Source organism: Egretta garzetta, unplaced genomic scaffold (genome assembly GCF_000687185.1).
Source record: "Egretta garzetta isolate BGI_Z169 unplaced genomic scaffold, ASM68718v1 scaffold287, whole genome shotgun sequence".
Classification (NCBI taxonomy): domain Eukaryota; kingdom Metazoa; phylum Chordata; class Aves; order Pelecaniformes; family Ardeidae; genus Egretta; species Egretta garzetta.
In genome coordinates, this window is record NW_009260435.1 from 308,216 (window position 1) to 335,599 (window position 27,384).

Here is a 27,384-nt window from a genome sequence, read left to right on the forward strand (position 1 = left end):
GGGGGGGAAGTGGTGGGGCCCCATGTTTCTTTCCTGCGTGATGGACGGGGTGGGATGGGACCATGTGCCCCCCCCGCCACCTGCATGGGAACCAGGGTGCTGGTGGTGTCCCCGCTGGCCTGCGGGACAGGACAGGGCACGGGGTAAGATGGGCGTACATGTTCCCATCTGCATGGGGGCCCAAGGGACTGGGGCCACTGCCTGCCTGGTGCACACACCTGCAGGGGGGACTCAGAAGCAGGGGCCACCCATGCCCCTGCCTGCATGGAGGACTGTGTGAGGACAGGATGGGATGGGGTTGTGCACGTCCCCACCTTCAGGGTGTGATGGAGCCACGCACATCCCTGCCTGTGAGGGACCGAGGTGGCAGGACAGAGAGGGTTGGGACTCTGCATGTCCCTGCCTGCATGGGCACAGGACACGGTGGGGACAGGCAGGGACCCCTTTTGTCCCACCAGGGGAGGGAGTCCTTGCTGTCCACTGCAGTGGCACTGGGGCATCTGGCCCCAGGGATGTCCCCAGGTGGGAAAGCTGGAGACACTGCAGGTGCCTGTGTGCATGTGCGTGCACAGGTTTGGGATTTTCTGGGTGACATCCAAGGAAGATGCTGCCTGTTCTGAAACCCTCGGGCTGGCTGGCTGGTGGGGGAAGGTGGCAGTCCCCTGCTCTGTCCCACCTGCACTGGTGGGAAGAGCTAGAAATAAGCTGTGACTCACAAGGACCACAGGGATCAGGCTCCAGGCTTCCCGAATGCCTTGAAACTGTTCTCCTCTACCTCTACAGTCACACTAAGTTCTGCAGTGGGTCTGCTGCTCTCTCAGCATGCTGATGGGTCCCACAGTCCCAGATGACGTGTGGGTCTGGGGAGAGCTCAGGAGACATTTGGAGGCTGAAGCTCTAACTTTAGGGCTGAGACAATCTGCTGAGGTCAGGTGGAGTGGGAGATCCTTGCTCTGTGGGAAGCCACGTGTTTGCACTCTATGCAGCACATTTTTTGGATGGGTGTGAAACTCTAAGCCTTGATAGGGCACAGGGATGCTCTGATGGGAGAAGGCAAGGCTGGGGAAGTGGGTGCCCATTTTCACTAGGTGCAGAGGAGGAATGACTTTGCAAAGGTGACACAGGGAATCTGTGGAGAATCAGAGACTGGAGGGCTCATCAGATCTTACAAAATTCCTGGAAATCTTGACAAGTCTGTGGAACTAATCAACGCTTGCAAAGCTTTCCCTCAGCGAGCTGCACTGTGGGCTTCCAAGGTCTGGCTTCATTATGTCAAGGAACACTCTGGGTGGCTTGCGAGATTTGGGAGGCAGGTGTGAGAGCAGGGGGCTCTTTCTGGAGAAGCCTGGCAACTGGTCCTCAACACACAGGTGAGCACTTTGGGGAGTGTGAAACTGGAGCTCTCAGCTGAAGCATAGGAAAGGAGCTTGTGGGACAGCCAAGTGCCACTCATGAGATGTCCGTCTTCCTTGGGCATGAGGTCCCTAGCTCAGATCTGCATGTTGCTCTTCTTCAGCGTGTCCTGTAAGGACTGCTGTGACTAAGCCTTGCCTGTAAGCAGGTCCCCAGCAATAGCTGGAGAAGGTTTGGTAGGCAGGGGAGACATCGTGTCAATGTTTCCTCATGCCTTTACAGACCAAGTTCTGCCAGGGAGAGCTGCTCCTGGGAGAGGGAAATGGTTCCTGAGATTTGACTGGGAGAGGCAAACTGCCGATGTGCCCAGTAACTTGTAGGAAGACATAAAAGCAGTGTAGAGGCATGGAAGGGAAGTTCCGTGTTGGTGGGAAGGGCCCTCAGAAGTCTGTGGTCCAACCTACTGCTTGGAGCAAGACCACCACTGTCACTGTATCACGTTGGCCATGGTTGAGGCTGGAAAGCTTCCTGAGACACCTCCCCCTCTTGGACTGCCTAGGAAATAAGTGGGTGCTCAGTGCTGGGCCACAGAGAGATGAAATGAGAACTGGCATCTCATGGCTTGGGTCAAGAGCAGTTCCCATACCTGAGGAAATGGGAGGTTTGCACAGTGACAGAAGGAATTTTAAAATACATTTTCTGCTGGAGCCTTGCGAGAAGACCCAAGGGGAAGGGGGTACATGCTACACTGTGACTATGGTGATGTGCTTTGAGCCTTGGCTTTGACCCGTGTTGCCTGGGCAATTTTTATAAATCTTCCATGGCACCTTCAGGCCTCAGCTCTAGATGGGGGATGCAAGTCTGCACATTTTGAGTCAGCAGGAGATAAATCCAGCTGTGTCTATGGGAACTCCCTTCCCATAGTGCGGGAGGTCGTGTGGACCTCTGCGCACAGGCCAACCACAACTGCTGCAGACTGCTCGGGATATCTCCAGCCATGCAGTCCTCCCCATTGGTTTCAGCAGGGAACAGGCTGTTTCAATGGAGAGCACTTTCTGGCAGGAGAGTCTCATGTGGTGACAGTGACTGGGCTCTGCTGCTCCTGGCAGAGGTCCTAGGCATCTCCATGCTTCACCCATTGGCCAAGCTTTCATGTCCCTCCTTACAGGATAGGGCTTACGGAGCTTCTGGTTCCCACCAGCTGCACAACCCAAATCCCATGTCCACAAGACCATGCTCAGCAGAGGGCTGTGGGGTGGAAGCCCTGTGATGCCCCTTCCACAGGGGTGTGCTCCAGGAGGACATGGGTGGCATTAGGTGACCAGAGACACCACCCCATGCTGCTCTCCGCAGCTCTGAGGCTTTCAGCAGCCCCAACTCCCATGTGCATGGATGTGAGGTCAGAACCGAACATGCAGTCGACACAGGGGTATTTCAACAGACATTTGATGTTAAATCCATGATATGGAAAGCCAAGAAAGCTGCTTGCCTGTAGTAACAGCTTGTGAAGTGTAAAGCGTGGGTGAGCTGTTGTTGTGGAGGAGGAATGTGGACGCATCACTTCTCGAGATGCAGCTTGTTTCCTAAAGCAAAAGGCCAAAAGTGCAGAAACCTCTGGTGGAAGGGAGGTAACACGGGTTCCCTGCTATGCTCACAACCCGACAATGAGCATTCCGTTTTGTGAGCCAGCGTGCAAATGACGATACTTAAATCTCAAACCCCTTCATTCGCCAAGTGGATCATGTGTTTGGTGACTCACATTTCACAACTCCCACCGCTGGTAGCTACAAGTGAAAAATCCTGACTGCAATGCCCAGTAAATCAGAAATAAAACCTGCAGAGCTTCTGGCAATGGGTAAGCCTCTCTGAAGCCATTGTTTCCTTAAGGTTTGATTAAAACAATAAAAAACCCCCCAAAACTAAAAGCACCACTTTGGCTTGCAACAGAGCGATGTAGGAAAAGGTGAAACCTGGGCGGCGGTGCATCTCCTGGCAATGTAGCTCCTCCAAAATGATGGTGGTCTTTGGATACACACCCATGGGGCTGGAACAGGGGACAGAGCCCTATTTAGTGGAAGTTATTTTGGTATCATTTGCGAACGAAAAATGTAGCCTTCGCCATTCATGGCTGGGAATCCCTCAGTCAGGTGTTGGCCAGGGTTTTAAAGGTTCATCAGGCCCCACCGATGAAATCGGCTCTGGATCCGGGGCCTTTGTGGAAAGTGAGGTGGTAAAGCATCATGAGAAAGGCTCATCATGAGAGAGCACCGTCGGGTTACCCCAGAGGTGATCAAGAGGCCTCGATCGGTGGCATTAGCACACTTTGGGGCACCTGACTGCTTGCTGAGGCTGCTCCCATCGTGTTCACAGCTGGATTTCACTCAGATGGGACAATACGTGCACAGAGAAAATGCCAGCTGAAACACGTCTGTAACATCTGGGTTGCCCAGAGAGGTGGTGGAAGCCCCATTCCTGGAAACATTCCAGACCAGGTTGGACGGGGCTCTGAGCAACCTGATCTGGTTAAAGGTGTCCCTGCTCCCTGCAGGGGGGTTGGACTGGATGACGTCTAAAGGTCCCTTCCAACCCATGATTCTATGATAACAAAGAGCACGTCTCTGTAATGGAGACTGGCACAGTCTTCCTGCTGTGGATGATGAGTTGTGAACCTACAGCTAGGGTACCCCGAAGCAGGGGTACTGGTCCTGCTCCAGCAGAAAAGTCTTCTCGGGCCAGTTGGCATCTCCTGACAGAGCTTTCCCAGGGTGATGGGGTCTCATGTGCCCCCTGCCATCTTCCCACAGCCCGAATCGGGAGATGGTGGCTAATGGTGGCAGCGGGGTTTTACCAGGCAGCAGAAACCACAAGAGGGAGCTAAGATTATGGTCTGTGCATGTCCACAGCCTCCGGGAACAACCCAGCTCCAATTCCCTTCTCCTCCTCCTCTCCATTTGCAGGCGGCTGCTTCCAAAAACCCAGTGGCCAATGCAACCTGTGGAGATGATGTTGAGTTTGACCGTGGTTCTGCTGGCATCATCGACCTTGGGGAGTAAGTACGGTTTCAGGGGAGGGGATCCAAGGGGAGATCCTGGGTAGTTTCTGCCCCTCAGAAGAATTTCCTCTAACTCATGGGGCATCATATCAGAGATCGGGATGATTCAATTTGCGGTGAGAAAAAAATAGCGCAAAATGCTGAACTTGCAGAGCCTGCAGGCCAGGATACTCACCTACAGCTATTTATATGTGTGCTCAGCTTGTAACCAGGAACCGGAGCTTCTTGCTGGTTTCATAATAAAAGCAACAGAAATTAGCACAAAGGAAACAAACTGTATATTTATTGACAAAGGCTGATGCTGATACACAATGCACGGAAGAGAGCATAACTCCAGTGTCAAGGCCTTTGCTTGACTCACATGGACATTACAGGGGATCATAAGTAAGGAGAGACTTCTGATATGATGAGAGGGAAGGAGACTGTGAAGATCCTTTGGGAGCAGACTGGAGGAATTGATTTTGGGACATCAGGATCACAAGCATGAATTTCTAATTTTAGACATTGCTTCTCCCTCAAAAAGAGAACAAAACTTGTCTAAAAATCTGTTTGTACAGAAAGTTTCAGAAGGAATATGGGAAAATATCACAATACAAATGTAACTCTGTAGTGGAGATGCTAGTTTCATGTGCTTTGTTCACTGCTCACCAAGTGGGTCTGGTCTATTCCAGGAGCCCAGGAGAGTATCTCTTGGGAGGTTCAGCGCTATGATGGCTGGTACAACAACCTGCTGCACCACAGCCGTGGCTCGGTGGGTGAGTCCCAGCCCTGGGGATGGGGATGGTGGGATGGGGTGAGCGGGCAATTTGGCATCTGGCTCTCTTTACAACTGAGGGAGAAACCCTTTCTGACTTGAGCCTGAACCAGGCAGGTGACCAGTCAATGCCACCTCCCATGGCCCTAAGAGGTGGCTGCTTGCACTCAGGGTAGGTCCCTAGATGCACCTAAGAGACCTGGTAAAACAGGCAGGAGGGGCCAAGCAGGCAAGCTTTGTCTCCCATGTCCTGGCTTTGCCACTTTTACCTCTGCCCAGGGACCATCTGCAGGTCGCTCTGGTGTTGGATCAGTCCCAGAGCAGATCTGTGCCTTTGGGGGCCATTCAAAACATCCAAGGTAGGGAGGACCCAGCTCTTCCCACCAGTGACGGTCAGGGATCCCAGAGCTGGGAAAAGGCATCTTTAGCCAACGTCAGTACTCCATTCAAGCAGCATTCAACACAAGGCCAGAGACAGAAGAGTTCGTGCTCCAGGCATGCTGGACCTACTCCTTTCCCACTCTGCACAGGACAGATACAGAATCACAGAATCCCAGAATAGCAAGGGTTGGAAGGGACCTCCAGAGATCATCTAGTCCAACCCGCCTGCTAAAGGAGGTTCACCTAGAGCATGTTGCACAGGACATCGTCCAGGCGGGCTTTGAATATCTCCAGAGAAGGAGACTCCACAGCCCCCCTGGGCAGCCTGTTCTAGGGCTCTGTCACCCTCAGAGTTTTTCCTCATATTCAGCTGAAACCTCTTCTGCTTCAGTTTGTGCCCGTTGCCCCTTGTCCTGGCACTGGGCACCACTGAGAAGAGTCTGGCTCTGTCCTCATGACATCCACCCTTAAGATATTTGTATGTGTTGATGAGGTCCCCTCTCAGTCTTCTCTTCTTCAGACTGAACAAGCCCAGCTCCCTCAGCCTTTCCTCATAGGGGAGATGCTCCAGTCCCTTTGTTGTGTGCTGTTGGGCTGTTGTGCAGCATGTACTGGTCTGTACTGGGACAGGCATGCAGGATTTCCCTGTGCCAGTGGTGAGCTGCTTTCTCATGCCTACAATCAGCCCATTGGTTCACCTCCAGGAAATGTCCCTGAGCCAGGGACCAGGGAAGATCAGGCAGGACCTTATCTAAAATATTCAAGGTTATGAATCTTTCTATTTCCTGCAGCCCAGGCTGGTTGCCTACATGATGATGCAAGGTGCAGTGGCAATTACACAGCTTCCTCTGTGTCCGAATGGCTCTCCAACACAATGTGTGTCTTCGGCCCTTTGGTTACACCAAAGCCTGCCAGGGAGATCCAGCTGGTGCCTGGCAGAGCAGGAAGATCAGACCTTAACATTTGGAAACAAACCTATGGAAACCAAGCCCAAAACTGAGACAGTAATTCAGGGTTTTCCCCAGCTCTGGGGGGGCTCCAGGAAATGAAGCCCACCATGCTGGTGAAGAGCATTTAGAAACACACTCACTCATCAGTGAGAAATTACTGCCTACCTCTGGGCTTTTCAGCTACAGGACAGGCAGTGGGTGCGAAGTCAGGGTGTTTCTCACTCATCTTCTCCCTTGTCTCTCTGCCTCTTTGGCTGTTCCCTCTCCTGTTTCCTACAGTGTTAGCAATTACCATGCTTGTGTAGGATTGTGTAGCCAACAGGGGCAGTTTAACATCACTCCAGTTACCCACTGGAGCACACCACCCCAGACCTCCAAGAGGCAACGAGGATGCACATGGATCAGAGAAGGACAACTGGAACGGAACATGCCCATGGAGGGTCCCTCCTAGTTTTAAGAGGACAGAACCCAGTGTTGCAAGAAGTTTTGGGTGCTAGTACCAAAACTTGAATATTCTTGGCCACTATGAATGTCTATGTCATCCTCCTGGTCTCTTCTGGGACCCTCGCACACACTGGTGTATCCCGCTATCGCCATGTCTCCCGTCTGTTGGGTGCCACAGGACCCATGCTGTGTTGCTTTGGTGCCACAGGTGCCAGGCTGCTGCGTCTCCTGCCAGCCAATTATGCGGATGGCGTCTACCAGGCACTTCAGGAGCCCCGTGTGCCCAACGCTCGCCAGCTGAGCAACGCAGTGGCGCGGGGACCCTCGGGGCTGCCCTCCCGCAGGAACACAACCGTGATGGCTGTCTTCTTCGGTAAGAGTTGGGGCATGGCACTGAGTGGAAAAATGTTCGTTTGGGTAGAAAAACATTCGTTCCTCACACCTCAAGGTCAGGAATCAGAGTGCTCCTCACCCACTGCTTTGTAGCAGACCTACACCCAAAAGATAAAGCCTTGGGTATCGCCATATCAAAGCACCGTCCAGCCAAGAGAGTTTGCATGAATTTTTGATGACCTTTGGGAGTTGCCGGAAATGCTGATATTTGTCGGATGGGAACTTCCTCATTTGTTTTACCGATAGAGTTACTTCATTGCAAAACACCTAACAGACGTGATAAGAGCCACACTCTGAGTGATCGCTGGGCAGAACTGCTGCAAGTCAGAGCAGTCTTTGCTGTTGCTTAGGAGCTTGGTGGAGTTTTGGTTCTCCAAGCCCAGGGATGTCTGTCTCTGGGAAATACCCTCAGCTCATTGAGAAAACAGGCTGAACTTGTCAAAGAAGTGGAGACAATTAGCTCCCCATACAACTTAAGGTTCATACGCATCCCTGGACATCCAAGCCGGGGTGCTCAGCCACAAGATGGGCCACAGGAGGGCCAGACACTTGTGCAGTATCATTTAGCTTCTCCCTGAAGGCAGTTTTTCCCATCATGCCAAAGCTCAAATGGTCCATCGGCAACAGCAGCCACTGGGCTCAGCATCAGCAGCAACCCTTGGCCTTGAAGGCCACAGGCAAGGAGGAGCTCAGGAATGCAGAGCCTTTTCCTGGTGGAGTGGGGGCCAGCAGATGGTCGAGCTTCCAGTGGTGTCTGAAAATCCAGTAGCTGAGGTTTTCCACCCTGGTCGCTGAATGACCCTACCCTACTCATGAGGTCTGGCCAGGGGCACCTGGAGCCCTGTTCCTGTGGACTGGGGCTCAGCACATCTGGGGTCCAGCCCAAAGTGACTTTTTCAAAGTCATGAGCAAACCAGTAGTGAAGGCAGCAAGGAAACCTCTCTTGCTGCATGGTGTCATCCCCTCAGCCCACATATGGCTCAGCTGCCCACCATCATGTCCTGCTCCAGGTGCTGGTGGTAGTCCTTCCAGCTGCTGACCATGCTTGGGTCTCTGGCAGGTTTCCACGTGCTCTCGGACATCCTGGGGACGGAGAAACCCGGTTGCCCTGCTGAGTTTCTGAACATCCACATCCCATCTGGAGACCTCGTGTTTGACCCTGCAGGCACTGGAGACATGGTCCTGCCCTTCCAGCGCATCCACTGGGCAATGGAGACGGGGCAGAGCCCCAACAGCCCCCGGGAACAGGTAGGCGGCATTTCCATTGCTCTTTGCCTTTTGGACAAATTCCTCTTTGCCCAACACTGGGGTCTGCAGCAGACAAGACAGCGCTTGCAAAAAAGAAAGGAGACCACCACCGTTTCCGTAAAAACACACGTCTTGAGCAGTTGAGCCAATTGCGAATGAACCCAAAGCACAACCCCCAAGGGTCACACGCAGCAACATCAGTGGTTGCTCAATGTCAGGGTTTTTCTTGGCCAAAGAAAACGTCGTTACCTGAGGTCTGCCCGTGTCCTCTATTTTCAGGCAAATTTGAGTGTCTTGCGTGGTTTATGGAGGGCAGAAGAGGAAGGGGTAAAGCAGGAGCAATTCGCAGTCTTCCTCATCTGCCAAAGTTTTTATCAATTCAGGCAAAATGCACAAAGGTAGGGCTGTCTGTATCTGGTGAAATGGGGATAACTGGAGCCTTTTTGGTACAAGTGTAATGAGCTTCCCTAACTGAGTCATACACTTGTGCCACTCCAGAAGGTCAGTCATTGTGACACTTTTTTTTAGGTACCAACTCTTACCTTTAATAATGCATCACAAAACTGGGCAGATACTGCTGTAAAGTCGTGAACTTGTAAAGCTTCTCAGGCGTTTTGGAAAAAAATCCAGATTTTCCCCCAATTTCTCTGTATTTTGCTGTACTGAGGCTGGACGTGTCCCAAAGCTCATGTGCTTTTTCCTTCATGCTGGGAAGCTTCCCAATCGAAATCACCAAAGCAAAGTCCCCTCCTGAACCTTTCACATGACAAACCATGGTGGGACCAGCTTAGCAAGTCATGTTTTTAGCAGTATTTCAAGCCTTAGAAAAATGAAAACTCTGGCATGTTTTCAGACTAAAAAGGACGTTTTCATGAAAACATTTGGCAGGGGAGATATTCAACATGCTGCCAGGGTGGCAGGACTTCCTGCTGCCAGGACAGACCTCCCCAGCGGGGAAAGCTCCCATGTTTCTTGTTTGCCCTTCCCACTTGGTCTTGCCTATGTAGGGATTTGCAGATATCTGCTTCTGGGCATTGCTGAAAATAACTGGGGACAACCCCCCCCCAAATTTACTTTTGAAAAACCTGTACCTGGTGTTTTTCTGTACCTGGCACTCACTCCTGCAGCTTGCATAGAGACCATCGGTGTTTATGTTTGCATCCTGATAGCTCTTGATGGCGTGGCTGCTTTGCAACCCTGTTAATGCCCATTCTCCATGCTTGCCCCAGACCAACGAGGTGACGGGCTGGCTGGATGGCAGCTCCATCTATGGCCCATCACACTCCTGGAGCGATGCCCTGAGGAGCTTCTCGGGAGGACAACTGGCATCGGGGCCCAGCGGGCGCCTCCCAAGGGGGACAGACGGGAGGGTCCCCATGTGGAAGGCGCTGGATCCATCCACGGGACAGGGTGGTCCCCAGGGGATCTATGGTAATTATGGCATCCTCAATGGGTTTTCACCTGTTTGGCTCCATCCTTGACTGCAAACAGGGGGAGCAGGAGGTCTGTGTTGCTCAGCCCAGAGGGAACCCCAGGAAAGGGGAGGGGAGGGGAGGTGAGCTGGGACGTGTGGGTCAGGAGTCCCGTGGGAGAGCAGGCAGTGTCCCAGCCCCAGGGGGAGGATGATGTATGCCCTGCCAAAGGCTTCCCAGCAAAGACACACTGTGAACTTAAGGTGCCGCATCCCTGGGAGGTAGCGGGTCATTTCCCAGCCAACATGCAGAGACTGGTGGGTCCTGGTCCTTCTGATCGGAGGTGATCTCCTCTGGGGAAAGGGGCTGCTGCTGATAAAAACCTGCTTAGTTTGCTTTAAGTTCCTCACCTGCCTGAACTTTGGTCCGTGCTGGGGGCCTGGTGTCGCTTCTCACTCGCTTGGGCGGCTTGTCTCTCTGGGGAGGAAGGAAGGACGAGGAGATGGGGGGACACTGGGCTGCTGCCACAGGGCTGGGAGTGCTCCTCCAGCCACAGGCAAAGCTAGAAACAGTGGCAGCATCCCCCACTGACGGTTCCAGTGGCTCTTGCAGACCTGGGGAGCGCCTGGGGGAACGAGAACCCCTTCCTTCAGGCTGAGAGCATTGCCTGGTTTCGGTACCACAACCACCAGGCTGCGATGCTGGCTCGTGCACACCCCACCTGGTCTGATGAGGACCTCTTCCAGCATGCCCGTAAGTGGGTCATCGCCACCTTCCAGGTGAGGGATGGACCCCCCCCGGCTCTGCCAGGACCCTCAATACCCTCCCCAACTCTGTCCCTAACCCGACTGCCCTGTGCCATAGAGCATCGTGCTGTATGAGTGGCTGCCAGCCCTACTGGGGAGACCTGTCCCAGAGTACAAAGGTAAGGGGCATGGCGGGTGACAGAGCTGCAGGGAGCATGGGGAGCCAGGCTCGGGGGACCAGGGAAGCTGGAGGATGGAGCTGGAGAGGGGGCTCGGCCTCCATTCCCTCCAGCCTGGGTGCTGGACCATGGCTGCCACCCTGCAGGTTACCAACAGCACCTGGACCCCAGCCTCTCACCGGAGTTCGTGGCAGCTGCGGGGCAATTCCTCGCCACCATGGTGCCACCGGGAGTCTACAAGAGGTGGGAGCAGCCTGGCAGGGCTGTAGGAGAGCAGTGCCCATGCTGGCGAAGGGGATGCCTGAGCTGGGGTGGTGGCTGGGGATGGTCCCTGTCCCTTCCCTGGTGTCCTGCCCCTCGCTGGGACAGCCAAGCCCTGCGAGCCCAGGGAAGCCCTGGATGGGGCCTGTGAGTCCATCCCTTCTCTGCTGTTCCAGAGATTCCAGGTGCCAGTTCCAGAACGTGTCCAGCCCCGGTGGCTCATTCCCAGCGGTGCGGCTCTGCAACAGCTACTGGAGCAGAGAGGTACGGGGATGGGAGCATGGGGTTCCTGAGGACATGGCAGGCTGTCTGGAGGAGCTTAGTGAGATTGTCCCCATCCAGACATCCCCAGATGCCTCCTTGAGCCATGGCAGGCTCAAGGTTGACCTGACATGGAGAAAATGAGCCTGGAAGAAATCCCTGGTAGCCCTGTGCCCAGGGTCTGCACCCCTATGGACACCAATTCAGGGGTGTGGGGCTGCCCCGTGTCCTTGAATGTCCTCATCACCTGCTCTTCCCATCTCCCCTCAGAGCACCGGGCTGCAGCAGGCAGATGTGGACGTGGACAACCTCCTTCTGGGGATGAGCTCACAGATTGCAGAGCGGGAGGACAACATTGTGGTGGAAGATCTCCAAGGTCTGCACTCCCCTGCACTGAAGCTGGCACTTCGGTGGGGGACCCTGTCTTCTGGGGATGTGTGGGGACCAAGGTGGGGAGACAGGTCCCATCACCACCACCATCAGCACCCAACTACATGCTCAGACCAGCTTCAACCTTGTTAACGGAGGTGCAGAGAAGCTGCCAGGCTTGTTCCTGGGACCGCCCTGGCAAGGTCATGGAGACAATCTCCACGTTCAGTGTGGCCCATTGCAGAGGGACAAGGCCAGCCTGGCAGCTGGGGCAGTTGGGGTTGCTCCTCTGGCTCTGCCTTGCTGTCGCCACAACTTTGAATCCACCCACAGATTACTGGTACGGGCCCCTGAAGTACTCCCGTACCGACTACGTGGCCAGCTGGCTCCAGCGTGGACGAGACCTTGGCCTGCCCACCTATAACCAAGCCCGAGAACGATTTGGGTTGGACCCTCTCCAGAACTGGTCATACCTGGCCCCACACCTGGAACAAGAGGTAACAGGGAACTGGTCTGGGCATGGAAAGTGTGTGGGTCAAAGAACGTTGGGGCAGTCCAGGCAGCAACTGGCTTCTCCAGCAACGTAGGAAGAGGGGCACCAGTGCACATCCCACCTGAGCTCATTTTCATGCCTGCAGGGCAGTGGCATTGGGGAAATTGTGTAATTACATGGCATGAATAAATATATCCTGCCCCAGTGCTAAGCTCCTGTGCCGCTGGGTGCTCTGGTTCCCCCTGGAGCTGAGATGCTCTGGGAGTGATGCTTAGTTGCTCAAGTCCAAGCCATGAGATCAAGGCTGGGTGGAGCTGAGCATCCTCCTAGCCCATGGATGTGTGATGCCTGGGAAATACAGGTTCCTTGCTCCTCCTGAGGCTTGCCAAGGCTTCCTGAGGATTCCCTCTGCTCACATGTGTGTGCTGGGGGTTTCTGGACAGGTCCTGGAGAAGGTCGCCGCTCTGTATGCCAACGACACAGCAGGGCTGGAGTTGATCCCCGGAGGCATGATGGAGGTTGATGGCTCCCTCTTCAGCGCCATCATCCTGGACCAGTTTGTGCGCCTGCGCGATGGTGACAGATTTTGGTTCGAAAACACCAAGAACGGGTAAATGCCTCTTTCCCGCCTGGCACACAGAACAGGCTGCCCACTGCTCTGCCAGCCCCAGTAAGACATAACAACTGGAGCTGGAGGAAAAATCATCCTCCAGCTTCCTCGGTTCCTAAAACAGTGCGGAGAGCGAATCCCTCCTGCTCCCAGACTGTGACACCCAGGGCCACTGCTTGGCCCCACATCTTTTTCCCCAGGCTGTTCACAGCGGAGGAAACCAGGAAGATCCGTAGAACCACTTTCCATGATGTCCTGGCCACTGTCACCCATGCAGACCCCACAGGCCTCCAGCCCCAGGTGTTCGTCTGGAGAGAGGGTGAGGGCAAACAGCAGGGTGCAGGGAGCAAACAGCGCCAGCAAGTTAGGGAGGAAAGCAGACCCACCTCGGTGATATGGCTGGCGGTGACTCGGTGACACAGGGAAAGCATTGGACCGACAGTTTCTCAAGCCTGACACTCGCTGTGCCCCTAAACCAGCAAAATGTGTGCAAAATGCAAGGGCTGCTTGTAAGCAAGGTGGGCAGCGCTGATGTTGAAAGCGGGCTGAAGCCCAGGCATGTGCAGTGCATGAGGCGTGGAAGGGTCTCCAGGTAAAAAAATGCAATGGATGCCCTGGAAGGTCACGCTGGGGTTCAGACTCAGCCTCTGCCTGCCCCATGCTGCCTCACACTCCTCGCTGACGTGTCCTCTAGCTCCTTCACTATACCGGTACACACAGGTCTGCAGGTTAAACCAGTGAGCGGCCTGAAAAGCGATGCAGCGTGCAGATGAGTCAAGCTTTGTGTACTGCAACTGTGTAACGTTGCCTACTTTTGCCTTTAATTGCACCACCCCCTGAATGCGCCTGGGTGCTGTACCGCAACGTCCTCTCCTGCCCCGCTGACGGGGTGGGTTGTTAGCCAGGGCTACTGGAAGGGCTGGCCAGGCTTCCCTGCAGATGTGGTTGCAATGGCAGCATGAACTGTGCCAGCTGGGTTTCAGCCCAGGGAGAGCTCAAGGCTCACACCCCAGCACGTTTTGGGTTCCCAGCAGGCAAGGAGCAGCCTGTGTTGATGTGCACCCCTCTCCCTGGTGCCCTCCCGTGCCGTCCTTGAAATGAGCTTTCCTCTCCCCGCCTAGACCCAAAAAAGAGCCCAGCTGCCATGCTCAGGGTGAGTTGTGGTGGCCCAACACAGCAACGCGCCTTTTCTTCTTGGGAGCTTGCCACACCCCTCCCATTTACTGGAAGCGTTTTATTTGGTACATGTCCCAGCTCTTGCAAGGTGTTTTGGGTCCCTTGGCATACACCCCATGCAGTTGCACCAGGATGACTCCCCAGCCTTGCGGCATGCAGACAAGCAGAGGCCCTGAGCCCCAGTTTGCTGTGGCCCAGGGTGCTTCCTGCTCAGCCCATTCCATCGGGAGAGGTGACGGTGCGGAACTCCCAGGGTGCATGGGCCCAGTTCTGCCCCTGGTTTGCTGTGGCAGACAAAGGTTCAACCTGAAGACCTGGAGTTCAACTCGCGCATCCCAGTTTTGCAGCACTCCCCGGGTCACTCAGCCACGAACCTTCCCCAGAGGTTCCTGGGGAAGATGGAGGTGGGAGGAATAAAAGGTCGGTGACACTCACAGCCCGTCTCCCCCCTACACAGGGGACCCGTGCCCCCAGCCCCAGCAGCTGACAGCTCAGCACCTGGCCAACTGCACCCCCCTCTTCGTGCTGGACTACTTTGAAGGCAGCGGCGCAGGCTTCGGGATCATCATCGTTGTCCTCTGCTGCCTGCCTTTAGGTTTGCTGCTCCATTTCTTTAGCCACCTCCTCTTTCACTGGAGAAAGGGGCTGAGTGCCCATAGACCAAGTGCCTCCCAGCAGGATCTGCTGAGTTGACTGCTCTTGAGGTCCTTGTGGTGGCGGGGTCCTTGGGTATCAGGTGGGAGCAGGGCTTTCATGGTGCAGACGTAAATCAATACATAAAACTATGTAGTGCTGAAGTGGGGATGATGGGGAAGAAGCAAACCCCAGTTGTGCAGGTGATGCTGCCTAAGCGGGAAGGAGCTTTGTGATGTCTGATGCTTTCTTCTCCCATGTGTCCCCAGTGACTTTGTTTGTCGCCTGGATCGTTGCCATTCTCCGCAAGAGAGATTTCAAGAAGCTGCAGAAGACGCAGGGCTCCAGTGTGCGGAGGGAGGTGACTGGCGAGGTGATACACGGTGAGGTGGCACTGCTGGTCCTGTGATGGTGCCTGGTGACACTGATGGAGTCAGGGCAGACACCAAGGCAGGGCTGGGCTTGGTGCTTATATCCAGAGGGGATACAAGGAGAAACTATTTCCCCAGGAGGACAGTCAAGCAGTGGAGCAGGTAGCCCAGAGAGGTTGTGCAGTCTCCATCCTGTCCAAGACCCAACTGGATAAAGCCTTGAGCAGACTGGCCTGACCACATAGCTGGTCCTACTTTAGGCAGGAGGCTTGGCAAGAGACCCTTCCAACCTGAGTCCCTTCCAACCCGAGTCATCCTATGACCCTACAACCCTCTCCAGATCACACCTTAGCTGAAGGAAACCTATGTAGAGCAATTGCACCAGTAGCTCCAGGACAGGGACTGTATCTCCTTGTCCTGGACACTGGAAAAATCCTGCCTCCATGGTCTGTACTCCTCCACTGTCCATGCGCTTGAGCTCTGCCATTGGGAGATCATAATTTTTCCCTTAACTTGTGTCTGGTCACGCAGTTGCTCCCAAGCTGCATCTTGGTGAAGGAGGTGCTGGGATGGATAAGAGTGCAGGTGCCGCCTTCCCAGCTGAGTCCTGTGCTCTCTCCCACCAGCCATGGAGTGGCACGGTCCCAAGACAGACAGCTCTCCCGTCTACATTCAGCTCCAAGCTGACAAGGCGCTCAAAGTTCTGGATGGGAGAGGGTCTGTGCTCCGGAGCATCAACCTGACAGTCCATCAAGGGGTGGAAGTCATCCTCTCCAGCAACAAAGGGAACAAAGCTCTGCTCCTGAAGAGCCCCAAGGAGTACGACCTGGTGAGTACCATGATGCCTGGGGTATGATACCCTCCCCTGGACCCTCCACCATCCTCTGCCACTGCACACCCTGCACCACTCAGTCCTGGGCACTGGGAGCAGCGTAGCTCTCTGAAGGGTGGCTGTGGCCTGTGGACCACCAGGTCCAGCTCATACCACAGAGCAACCACCATGGTGAAGGGCAGCAGCACGCATGTCCCGACGGAGCCTCTGCCGCTCATGGCCATTTGGCGGGGTCTGTGGCAGGTGCTGCTTTTCAGTGAGGAGGCCGAGAGGAGCAGCTTCATTGTCAAGCTACGAGGCTACTTGAAGGAGACCAACCTTGACCTGTATGTGTCTGAGATGAAGGAGCAGAGCCTGATGAAGCGGGCAGTCACCCAAGAGCAGAGAAAACAACTTCTGGAGACTTTCTTCAGGCACCTGTTTGCTCAGGTAGGTAGAGGCGTGGCAGGCTCTGAGGCACGGAGAAAGGTATTTCTGTACTGACTAAGCAATGAGTGTTGCTGCCGTTTTGCTCTGTAAGAGCTGGTGAGCCACATACAAGGAAGCTGCCGATACTTTCAGGACCAAGGGACATTTTCCCTTGCACAAGACCAAGGGATTTCTGCTGTGGTGACAGAAGCATCTAAAGTTGAAAAGAGACTTTGGGATGATGTAACTGAGGTCTCCATAATGGCCAGTGGCATTTAGTGCGGAAGTCACACTGTGTAGGGGAGATGTGGGGCTTACCTGTGGTATTGGCCATGAGTTCTTTGCCACTGGTCTCTGTGCAATAGGTCAGGCAAGCAAACACCAGCCTTCTGCTCTGCCAGCACTCATGGGGTTTCTTTTGTGGGACATAACCTGCAGGTGCTGGAAATCGACAGGTCTGATGCTGGAGAGCTCAACTTTGAGTCTTCACAGAAGGCAAAGGAGTCTCTGACGTGTGAGCTGAGCAGGGCTGAGTTTGCCAAGGCCCTGGGGCTCAAAGCCGATTCCATGTTTGTGGACTCCATGTTCTCCCTGGCTGATAAAGATGGCAATGGCTACATCTCCTTCCGAGAGTTCCTGGATATTTTGGTGGTCTTCATGAAAGGTGAGGGCTGGAGCCGGTCTTCATCTGCTGCCCTAAGTCCTCTTTCTAGACTCTGGCAACACCACCAACAGAGCGAAGGACAAGATCAATCCAGCAGGTCAATCTGTAGACTCTTCTACAGATTAAAATTCCCTTCACTTAGGACAGCTTCAACTGGAGTCATGGGGCAGTGACAACATAATCACATTTTCTGTAGGACTGTCCATGAGGGGAGCTATCTCAGAGCAGGGATTTGCTGATCTGTCATTGCCACAGACAGTTCTATCCTGTTGTCTGAATGGACCACACTTCCTGCCCTTGACAGATGATAACAGCCATATCAGATATCATACCTGATCCCCCCCTAAAATGACCGCTGGAAAGGTAGATTCATAGATGAAGGTGGTGAATGCCAGGCTCAATCAAAGCAGGTCCCAGAAATAAATCACTGCTGTGCAAAAACACATCCTGAGTTTGAAAAACCATGCACCAGAAGAATGTGTGTCTACCTGATTTTTCACCTTGCACTTGAGGTGGTCAAGCAGAAGGGCGGCACACTGTTCACATTCGGTCACGCTGCGACCAGCAGTGTGCTTTCAGTCTTCTCAGGGCTGGGGGAGACTTCACTGCTGCAGGTCCAGACTCTCAAAGACAACGTCCAAAAGCACTTTTGCCAATGAAAATAAGATCCTATTCTTACTTCACCTCTCTCCCTCCCTGCCAGGGTCCCCAGAGGAGAAGTCCAAGGTGATGTTCAGGATGTATGATATTGATGAGAATGGGTTCCTCTCCAAGGAGGAGTTTCTGAGGATGCTCAGGTACTTCTCCTCACCTCTCTAGGTGTTTTCACAATGTCTGTAAATACAGACACCTTCAAAAGCAGCTCCCGGTTCCTGTGCTTCACTCCCCAAGGCTGCTGTGCAAGAGCCCAGGGGCTCAGCACTCACAACCAAGAGCTCATTTCTCCCATGAAACTGGTCTGGGGCTCTGCCCCATGTTATCTGAAGGACTCAGGCTGTGGTCCTCTGAAGTTACCATCTCCCCTCCTTGCTCCAGGTCCTTCATCGAGGTCTCCAACAACTGCCTGTCCAGAGAGCAGGCAGAGCAGGTGACCGAGTCCATGTTCCAGGCCTCAGGGTTCCAGGACAGGGATGAGCTGACATGGGAGGATTTCCACTACATGCTGCGAGATCATGACAGCGAGCTTCGTCTCACCCAGCTCTGCATCAAAGGTCAGTGGGCAGGAGCACTGGGTCACCCCAGGCCCTGCAGGGCTGGAGGCAATGGGCAGCACCCAACACGCAGCTCCCAAGTCTTGTCCCATCTGTCTCTCCAGCCCAACTGGAGTAATGGGGCATTGGCTGCTGCTCTGTGCGCAACACATTTGGGTCAGCTCAGAGCCTCTCCCCACCCCACCCCTGCCCGGGGGAGATGCCTAAACCTTGCCCGCCACATCTCTCACACTCTAAACAACTGTTTGTCCTTGTGGCTCCCGAAAGGCGTCCCCGAGGTGCTCAAGCAAAACCTGAACAACAGCGTCTCCTTCATAAAAAAGAAAGAGCCAAAAGGGTAAGCGCTCCTCCTCGGTCTTGCTGCTGCTGCCATTTCCAGTGGTTGACTGTTCTCATGGTGAAAAATTTCCCTCTCATGTCCAATCGCAATCTCCCCAAAAGCAACTTGTGTCCATCCCCCTTGTCCTCTCCATGTGACTCATTGTGAAAAGGGAGTCTCCATCTTCCTTGTAGCTTCTCTTTCTGCCTGGATGCACCTCTGTCCTCCACCTCAGTCCCTCCAGCAAATGCACACCCAGTGCTGGGGAAGGGGGACAACCACGCTGGGATGAGCCCCTGAGCAAGCCAGAGATACTGTGGTGGGGCTGCTGCCCTCCTCCCCTGGCACCCAGGTGGGAAGAGGGGAGGACCTGCCTCCCGCAGGGCCCCTGTTGCATCCACCATGTGGGGTTGGGAGTCCTACCTTGTTTTTCAGGGGGAGGGTTGTCCTGAGTGAATCCAGCCTGTGTATTATGCAGCTCAAGTTAACACAAGCAGGCTTGCAGGAAAGAGCTGGACACCTTCTCAGCTGAGCCTGAGCTGGAAAGTGGGGAAAATGGGGACAATTTTGGCAAGCCCTTCCTGAAAGTACAGCTTTGAGCTAGACATAGCTCTCTTCCCAACAGAACCATCTCAGAGGAAGAAAAAGACCCAAACCTGGGCACCATGAGCCACTACATGGAGCCAGAGGGGTGCGAGCTAAGGAAGAGACCAGGCAGAAAGTGAGTAATCCTCCTCCTCACCGAGCAGGCTTCTGGGGTTCAGCCTGTTGGCATGTGTTTCTGTATCGGACTGGGTAGCCCTCCGGTCAAATGGCACTGCTGCAAGGACCTGGCACCCCCATGATGGCAGTGCAACATAGGGAAGGTACATGAGACTGTCCCTGCAGGAGATGCCCCAGCCCTAGCAGGACATCACAGCCTCTCGCTGGCCAAGGAACTACAGGAACAGCCCTGTCTCGGTGCGGACAGCCCCATAGATGGGTCCGGGTGATGTGCCTCTATAAAAAAAAATGCAGTGGCCAACTCCAGAGCCCGGCATTGTGGTTTTTAGAGTGTATGCCTTGACAGCAAAGAGGGGCTTTGCCTGGCAGGTCCTGCCTGTGCCCCTCTATGCCTTGGGACGCTGCCTGTTCACCTGTGGGCTGCCTGCAAGAGCTGCAGGAGTGACTCCGGTCCTCACTGCTGTGGCAACAGCAACCATTTCTACAGGGAAGCAGTTAAGAGGTGGTTATTCATGGCCAGAATATCCTGACTTGCCTTAAGAGGTCCAAGGACGTTCCCTTACCCCAAGATCAGTTTGGAGGTGTCTTGGTTTGACCCCAGCTGGCAACTAAGCCCCCCCCAGCTGCTTGCTCCCACCACAGTGGGATGGGGGAGGGAATTGGAAGAGTAAAAGTGACAACCTCGTGGGCTGAGGTAAAGATGGTTTAACAGGGAAAGCAAAAGCCACGCACACAAGCAAAGCAGATCAAGGGATTCATTCCCTGCTTCCCATGGGCAGGCGGGTGCTCAGCCACCCCCAGGACAGCCGGGCTCCATCACTCCTAATGGTGACTTGGGCAGACAAACGCCATCACTGTCAATGTCCCCCCCTTCCTTCTTCTCCTCCCAGCTCTATCCGCTGAGCATGATGTCATATGGTGTGGGGTACCCCTAGGGTCAGTTGGGGTCAGCTGTCCTGGCCGTGCTCCCTCCCAACTTCTTGTGCCCCCCCAGCCCCTCACTGGTGGGGTGGGGTGGGAGAAGCAGAAAAGGCCTTGGCTCTGTGTCAGCCCTGCTCAGCAATAACTAACACATCCCTGTGTCATCAATGCTGTTTTCAGCACAAATCCGGAACACAGCCCCATACCAGGTGCTATGAAGAAAATTACCTCCATCCCAGCCCAAAGCAGCACAGGAGAGTTGAACATGACTATGAAAATTATCTCCTGCAGTTCTCACCTGCAGCTCATTTATGAGTTCCTATCAGCATGTTTTGTTATCGGCTTTCAAAGGCCTTGAGACTGAAGGATGAGCTGAGCTCAGCTGCTGTCACTGTGCTCTGCAGGTCACCACCACCACCGCTGTGCAGAGCTGGTGGCAGTGCTGGACAGGGAGGAAGACCCAAACCTGGGGCAATATGGCCCTGAGCCAGACCTTGCCAGCTAAACCTTGAAATGACACCAGCCCTCCTCTTTCTGCCAGGGTGAATCAGTACCAGCTGCGTTTATACACCAAAGCGCAACGGAAGAAGTACGAGCGGAACAAAGTTCAGCAGAAGATCCAGGAGTTCAAGCGCTTTGTTGAGAATTACCGGCGCCATATCGTCTGTGTGGTCCTTTTCTCGGCCATCACCGCTGGCGTGTTTGTGGAGAGAGCTTACTGTGAGTGCCCACCCAGCCCCACTGCCCCAGATGAGGAGCAGGGGAGGGGCTTGCTCCTCAATGAGGAGAGCTTCTCAAAGCTGCTGGTTGCATGGGGCATGCTGGGGTGTGACAGATCCCAGCACAGCTTTGGGAAACAGCATTGGTCCTCTCCTGGAATAACCAGAGGTTGGAAGGGACCTCTGGAAGGGTCTGGTCCAATGCCCTGCTCAGAGCAAGGCCAATTTCAAAGCTGAATCAGGCTGCTGAAGGCCTTGTCTAGAGAAGGTTTGAAGAGCTCTGACGTTGGAGAAACCACCTCATTGGGCCTGTGCTAGATTTTGACCATCCTCCCTGCAGAGAGTTTTTATTTTACATCAAACCTGAATTTCCTTCAGTGAAACTTGTGCTGTTGCCTCTCCTCCTTTCACTGGTGCCTCTCTGAGAAAGAGTTTGGCTCTGTCCCCTCTGTAACACCCATTAAGTGGTGGCAGACAGCCACAAGATCTTCCCTGACCCATCTCCTCCAGCCTGAACAAGCCCATTTCCTTCAGCCTTTCCCCTGTGTGATGTCCTCCAGCTCCCACCCATCCTGGTGGCCACCTCTGGACTTGGTCCAGTTTGTTGACACCTCTCATAGTGGGATGCCCAGCTGAGGACATAGTACCAAGGTGCCTGGCAGAGAAAGACAATGCCCTCCCTTGAGCTCCAAGGAGACCCAGCAGCTCTGGGGGGTCTGACATGGAGAATCACTCCCCTGTACCCACTCAGACCCATCCCTGGTGACCTTTTCTTGGCGGATCCATGCAGGTGGCTGTCTCCTTGTTGCAGGAAGTGTTGTGGCCCTCAGTGCTGGGCATGTTGACACCCCCTCCACTCTCTCTCCCTAGACTACGCCTTCGCATCTCCGAGCACTGGAATCGCACAGACCACCTTTGTGGGCATCATCATCTCCCGGGGATCGGCTGCCTGCATCTCCTTCATGTACTCCTACATCCTGCTCACCATGTGCCGCAACCTCATTACTGTCCTGCGGGAGACCTTCCTCAATCACTATATCCCCTTCGATGCCGCCGTGGACTTCCACCGCTGGGTTGCCATGGCAGCCCTGATTTTCTCAGGTAGGTGGGATGCTGGGGGACGTGTCATCCATGAACCACAGCTAGAGCAGGAGGACCAGCCCATCAGGGCACAGCAGGACCAGGCAGAAGCTTGAAGACCCATATGGAGCCTGGAGAGAGAGAGAGAGAGACGCTTTGCACCAAAGAGGAGGAGGAATTGCCAGGTCCCTGGGCACACTGGCAGGGTCTGCTGCATCTCCATCCACAGCAACAGTGATGCTTTTCTCTCCTGGTTTGTGTCTCCTACAGTGCTCCACACTGCAGGTCACATAGTGAACATCTACATTTTCTCGGTCATGCCTCTCAGTGTGTTGTCCTGCCTCTTCTCCAGTGTCTTTATGGATGATGGGTAGGTGAACTTCAAAGCACAGTCCAGACAGAGCGTCCTGGGCATGGATGGGAATGGAAGTGGAAGCCAGGAGTTTGCTCTGGCCCCTCCATGGTACAGTCTCTCATTCCTCTCCAGGTCTCAGCTCCCGCAGAAGTATTACTGGTGGTTCTTCCAGACTATTCCAGGTGAGACCACCTAGCAGGCAGACCACCTGCATGCCCATGCCCTGGATGGGCAGCCCTCTGCCTACCCCAGCTGGAGCCCCTGTTGGGGCTGCCCTCATCCCTGCTGGGACCTCCCAACCTCTTCACTCACAGGCATGACGGGAGTGCTGCTTCTCGTGATCCTGGCTGTGATCTATGTGTTCGCCACCCACCACTTCCGACGTGTCAGCTTCCAGGGCTTCTGGATCACCCACCATCTCTATATGCTCCTCTATGTCCTGGTAAAGCATTTGGGCTGGGAAGGTGGGGGGATGCCAATGCATCGCAAGCCCATGGGTCAGCCTGGTGAAATAGCTAGGGAGCTCCCGAGGGAGCTGGTGGCCGCAATCCTGGCTCCCTGCTGCTGCTGAGCCGCCACCGAATCAGACACGGGGTGATGGCTGGTTTACACGTGCTGATGGGGGCTGCTCCCTGCCCAGGTCATTATCCACGGCAGCTTCGCACTGATCCAGCAGCCCCGCTTCCACATCTATTTCATCATCCCGGCTCTCATCTACAGTGCAGACAAGCTGCTCAGCCTGAGCAGGAAGAAGGTGGAGATCAGCGTGGTGAAAGCTGAACTCCTGCCCTCAGGTACCGCATCCTCCCCAACCAGGCATCTGGGGCTGCAGTGATGGAAGAAGCGCAGCTGCCAGCACTGAGGTGGCAGTAGTTCCCAATCCAGGAGGCATGTAGGTGACTCTCATCCCAGGAAATGTCCCACTGGCTGTCACACATGCCAGTGGCTCAGGCTGGCACCTCCGAGAGTTAGCTGCATCCCATTACACGTGTTGCCCTGATGCCTTTGCAGGTCCCCTGCATGGCAAAGGTCTCCTGTGCCACCCCCACCCCACCCGCAAGTAGGAAAACTGAGGCACAGAATTCGGGCCATCACACCCTGGGATCAGTTATTCACCCAAGAAGAATCAGTTGGCCCCAGGGCTGTGACCCTGCATGGCCTCTCCAGCATCCTGAGCCCTGGCTCCACAGCTTGGCCCCAAGCCCTTTCCCACCCACCCTCCACACAGCTCTAATGCTCCATCTTTCCTTGAGCCCACCTGTCTTCCCCAGCCTTTCCTCTCCAATGCTCAATGTCTCCACCTTAACAAAGTCCCCATCCCCCTCTAGGTGTCACCCACCTCCAGTTCCAGCGGCCGCAGGACTTTGACTACAAATCCGGGCAGTGGGTGCGCATTGCCTGTGTGGACCTGGGCACCAACGAGTACCACCCCTTCACCCTGACCTCGGCGCCACATGAGGACACACTGAGCCTGCACATCCGGGCTGTGGGGCCCTGGACCACCCGTCTGCGGGAGCTCTACTCCCCAGAGAGCCTGGCCCTCATCGGCAAGCTGCCCAAGGTAAGCCCCACGCTGTTTCTCCGGGGATGGGGACATCCGAGCCCAAGAGCATCACAACAATGGGCTGTGCCCAGCCCGAGGCACTTCGCCAGCCTTGAAGGTGGCCAAGACCTGGGCAAGTGGAGGAGGGAGGTGCTCTGCTGACAGCTGGCTCCCTTCCAGCTCTATCTGGACGGTCCCTTTGGGGAGGGCCACCAGGAGTGGAACAAGTTTGAGGTGTCGGTGCTGGTGGGAGGAGGCATTGGGGTGACGCCCTTCGCATCCATCCTCAAGGACCTGGTCTTCAAGTCATCCATCAGCTCCAAGCTGCTGTGTAAGAAGGTAAGGGGAAGCAGGACAAGAGGGAGGACAAGAGCCCGCCCAAGATGCCTCCTGCTGCTGGTAGCCTCTTTGGGGGAAAAATCCCCCGCAGCCCAGCTGGGAAGGAGCCCCGTGGATGTGTGCAGGGTGCTGGTCCCGTGCTGAGCCTCCTCCCCATGTGCCACAGATCTACTTCATCTGGGTGACACGCACACAGCGGCAGTTTGAGTGGCTAGCAGACATCATCCACGAAGTGGAGGAGGCAGATGGGAATGACCTGGTCTCTGTGCACATCTACATCACGCAGCTGGCCGAGAAGTTTGACTTGCGCACCACCATGCTGGTGAGCCTGGCCAAGGCTGGGGAGGGTACCATGCCGTGCTGGGCCATGCTGGGCCATCTGACACATGCTGATATCTCTCTCTTCCAGTACATCTGCGAGCGACACTTCCAGAAGGTGCTGAACAAGAGCCTGTTCACAGGGCTGCGTGCCATCACCCATTTTGGGCGCCCTCCCTTTGTACCCTTCTTCAGCTCACTGCAGGAGGTGCACCCCGAGGTCAGTGCCTAGCTGGGGACGGGACAGGGGGCACCCACTGGCCAGTCTGGAGGACTGGTCCCAGCCTGTCCCCAAGGTCCTGGAGACCTTGGTGGCATCTGCACCAAGGGCAGTGCAGAAGGGGCATAAACCCCATTTTTTCTCTGGAGCCAGGATGAGCTGCAGGAGTCAGCAATACCCCATACCAGCCAAACACACCTTGCCATGGCAAGTCCCTGGCTCCAGCCACTGCCCAGAGCTGGCAGAGACCCTGGGGGATCCCATCCTTCACCCATGGCCCCAACCAACCTCCCCAAAAGCCTCCTCAGGCTGGGACTGACTGCTCAGCTGGCATCCATGCCCAAAGCTGCCAGAGGGCAAGGGGCTAAGGAGGGCTGGGCTGGGGGAGAGCTGGTGCTGCTGGCTTTGACCCCTCTGGCTCCCCTCCTTCCCCAGGTGCAGAAGATCGGGGTGTTCAGCTGCGGCCCCCCTGGGATGACAAAGAACGTGGAAAAGGCTTGTCGGCAGCTGAACAAGAAGGACCAGGCCTACTTTGCACATCACTATGAGAATTTCTGACCCTGCCCCTTGCCGTTTCACCCCGGGCTGCAAGCTTCGTTGGAAACATGTTCAGCCCCAGTGCCAGTGTGGCAATGCTTTGGATGGTCATGGTCCTGGCCTCCCACCCACCACCATCCCCAGGAGGAAGCCCTCCATGGCCGAGCGCATGGGTGCTGAGACCAGCACACGGTGCACCAGCAAAGCATTGCAATCCCAGCACCACCCTGCACAGCCCTGATGTGAACCCCCAAGCCCAGGGCATCCCGCTACCCTCAACACAATCCTGCAGCCCCACACCCAGGGTCGGGCTGGTGGATCCCAATCCAGAAAACCCAGTGTTTGAGTCAAGCCTGGCTCCGCCACCTTAATCCCACGAGACCGAGACCATGCGCTGCCGGGTCGCACAGGAAATGGCTCTGCACAGCTTTGGGGAGCAGCTTGGTGCCTGGATGAGCTGAATTTACAGCACTGTGCCCCAAGACCTGGGCAGCACTCACTGTGGGTGAGGAGCCAAAGAGCTCTCCACCATCCCTTGCCTTGGAACAGGCTCCGCTTTCCTAACACACTCCTTCCTGCCTGCTCAGTTGTGCTCTGAGCCTTCCCAGCCTCTGCATAGGGCCTCAGTTCCATTTGCATTGCCTTCTCTCAGCAGCATCACCGTCCCCTGATTAGGGATCATTTGTGCTTGTTTAAATAATGCCTGGCTTTGCATCGCTGGGCTGCTGCTCTCGCAGGCTCTGATTGAGCTTAAGTAAAGTAGACTGAAGTTTTAAAACATTTTCTTGCCTCCTGCAGTTGGGTCTCCGTTACCTGGAGACTTGCAATACTTGTGGCATCGCACTGGCCTTGCTCCTGTTAAGAGAGTAATTAAGCCACCCACTGGGAAATGGGTTAAACAGGAGTGAGTTTCCCCCGGTGATGTACATTGGGGTGGAGGGGGGGACACAGATTTGAATCATGGAATCACAGAATCATTGAGGTTGGAAAAGACCTTTAAGATCACCAAGCCCAACCATTCCCCTAACCCTGCCATCCCACTAAACCCTGGTCCTAAGCACCTCGTCTGCCCAGCTTTTAAATACCCTCAGGGATGGGGACTCGACCCCGGCCCTGGGCAGCCCCTTCCAGTGCCTGACAGCCCTTGCAGGGAAGGAACTTTTCCCAATGTCCAACCTAAACCTGCCCTGGTGCAACTTAAGGCCATTTCCCCTTGTGCTGTTGCCGGGTCACACCTGTCCCCATCTGACCCCTTCCTCTCGCCTTACAGGTATGCTGGTGGTCAACGTCACATGGAGGAACAAGACGTATGTGGGGACACTGCTTGACTGCACACAGCACGACTGGGCGCCTCCATGTCCTTCTGGGAGCAAGGGGCCCAACACTGAACACATACACTGTGTTGTACCAGGCTCAGCACCCCCAGCAATGTGTCGACAGTGGCAATGCCCCCCAGCAAGACCTGGCACAGGAGCAAGTTACAGCCAAGGAGACCAAGGAGGCCGAGCAGTGGGAACAGCCTCAGCCCTTGGGGTGTTAAACAGCCCCCCAAGACCACAGGCGTAGCTCCACATTTCACAGTAAGAACAGGGGTCTTGTGGTGGCCAGTGGTCCCCCAGCCATGCCAATGGGGCTCACCCCCAGCACGGGAGTCAGGGGCCAGGAAAGCCCCACATCTCAGCAAGAAGCTCTGGCTCACCAAAAGCTGGGCAGCCTCCCCCTCCCTGGCCATCATGCACCCTTCAGCAAGGTCATTTTAGCAGTTCTTGGAGGGGCTCTGCTAAGGTCACATCTGATTACAGGGCCAGGCCCCTGGGTAGGTTTTACCTGCTCAGGCTGACACATTAATAGCTTGCTTTACTCTCAGCACTACTTCGACCGCTTCTCCTTCTGGCTATGGGAAGTTCCCCTGGGTTATGCCTCAGCCCTGTAAAACACAGCATGGACTTGCAGGCTTCTACCTCTGCCAAGATTAACTTTGCCACCTGTGCAATAAATACCAGCTTTGGTTTGCAAGCAGTTGAGTCATTAAACATCTCACGGTCCTGCCAGCATTGAGCTCAACCTGGTGAGACCCAGCGGTGCAACAGCCCACGGGTCTGCCCAGTG

The 27,384-nt window shown here is 55.1% G+C and overlaps 1 protein-coding gene across 1 annotated transcript; it reads left to right on the plus strand.

The window, feature by feature from the left end:
• The first annotated feature begins 4,180 nt into the window (after positions 1-4,180).
• Positions 4,181-25,296, plus strand: LOC104130687 (dual oxidase 2). The gene is given in 34 exon segments (XM_035899458.1): positions 4,181-4,213; positions 4,216-4,402; positions 5,077-5,160; positions 7,143-7,307; positions 8,388-8,575; positions 9,805-10,006; positions 10,600-10,766; positions 10,852-10,912; positions 11,059-11,155; positions 11,350-11,437; positions 11,705-11,810; positions 12,137-12,300; positions 12,740-12,906; positions 13,107-13,225; positions 14,540-14,677; positions 14,985-15,098; positions 15,713-15,915; positions 16,162-16,347; positions 16,765-16,990; positions 17,694-17,787; positions 18,026-18,201; positions 18,469-18,538; positions 19,146-19,241; positions 20,706-20,884; positions 21,754-21,984; positions 22,234-22,333; positions 22,451-22,500; positions 22,633-22,760; positions 22,959-23,112; positions 23,647-23,879; positions 24,042-24,200; positions 24,367-24,522; positions 24,610-24,738; positions 25,174-25,296. Coding segments are annotated over 34 exon segments (4,773 nt in total).
• Positions 25,297-27,384: the final 2,088 nt, after the last annotated feature.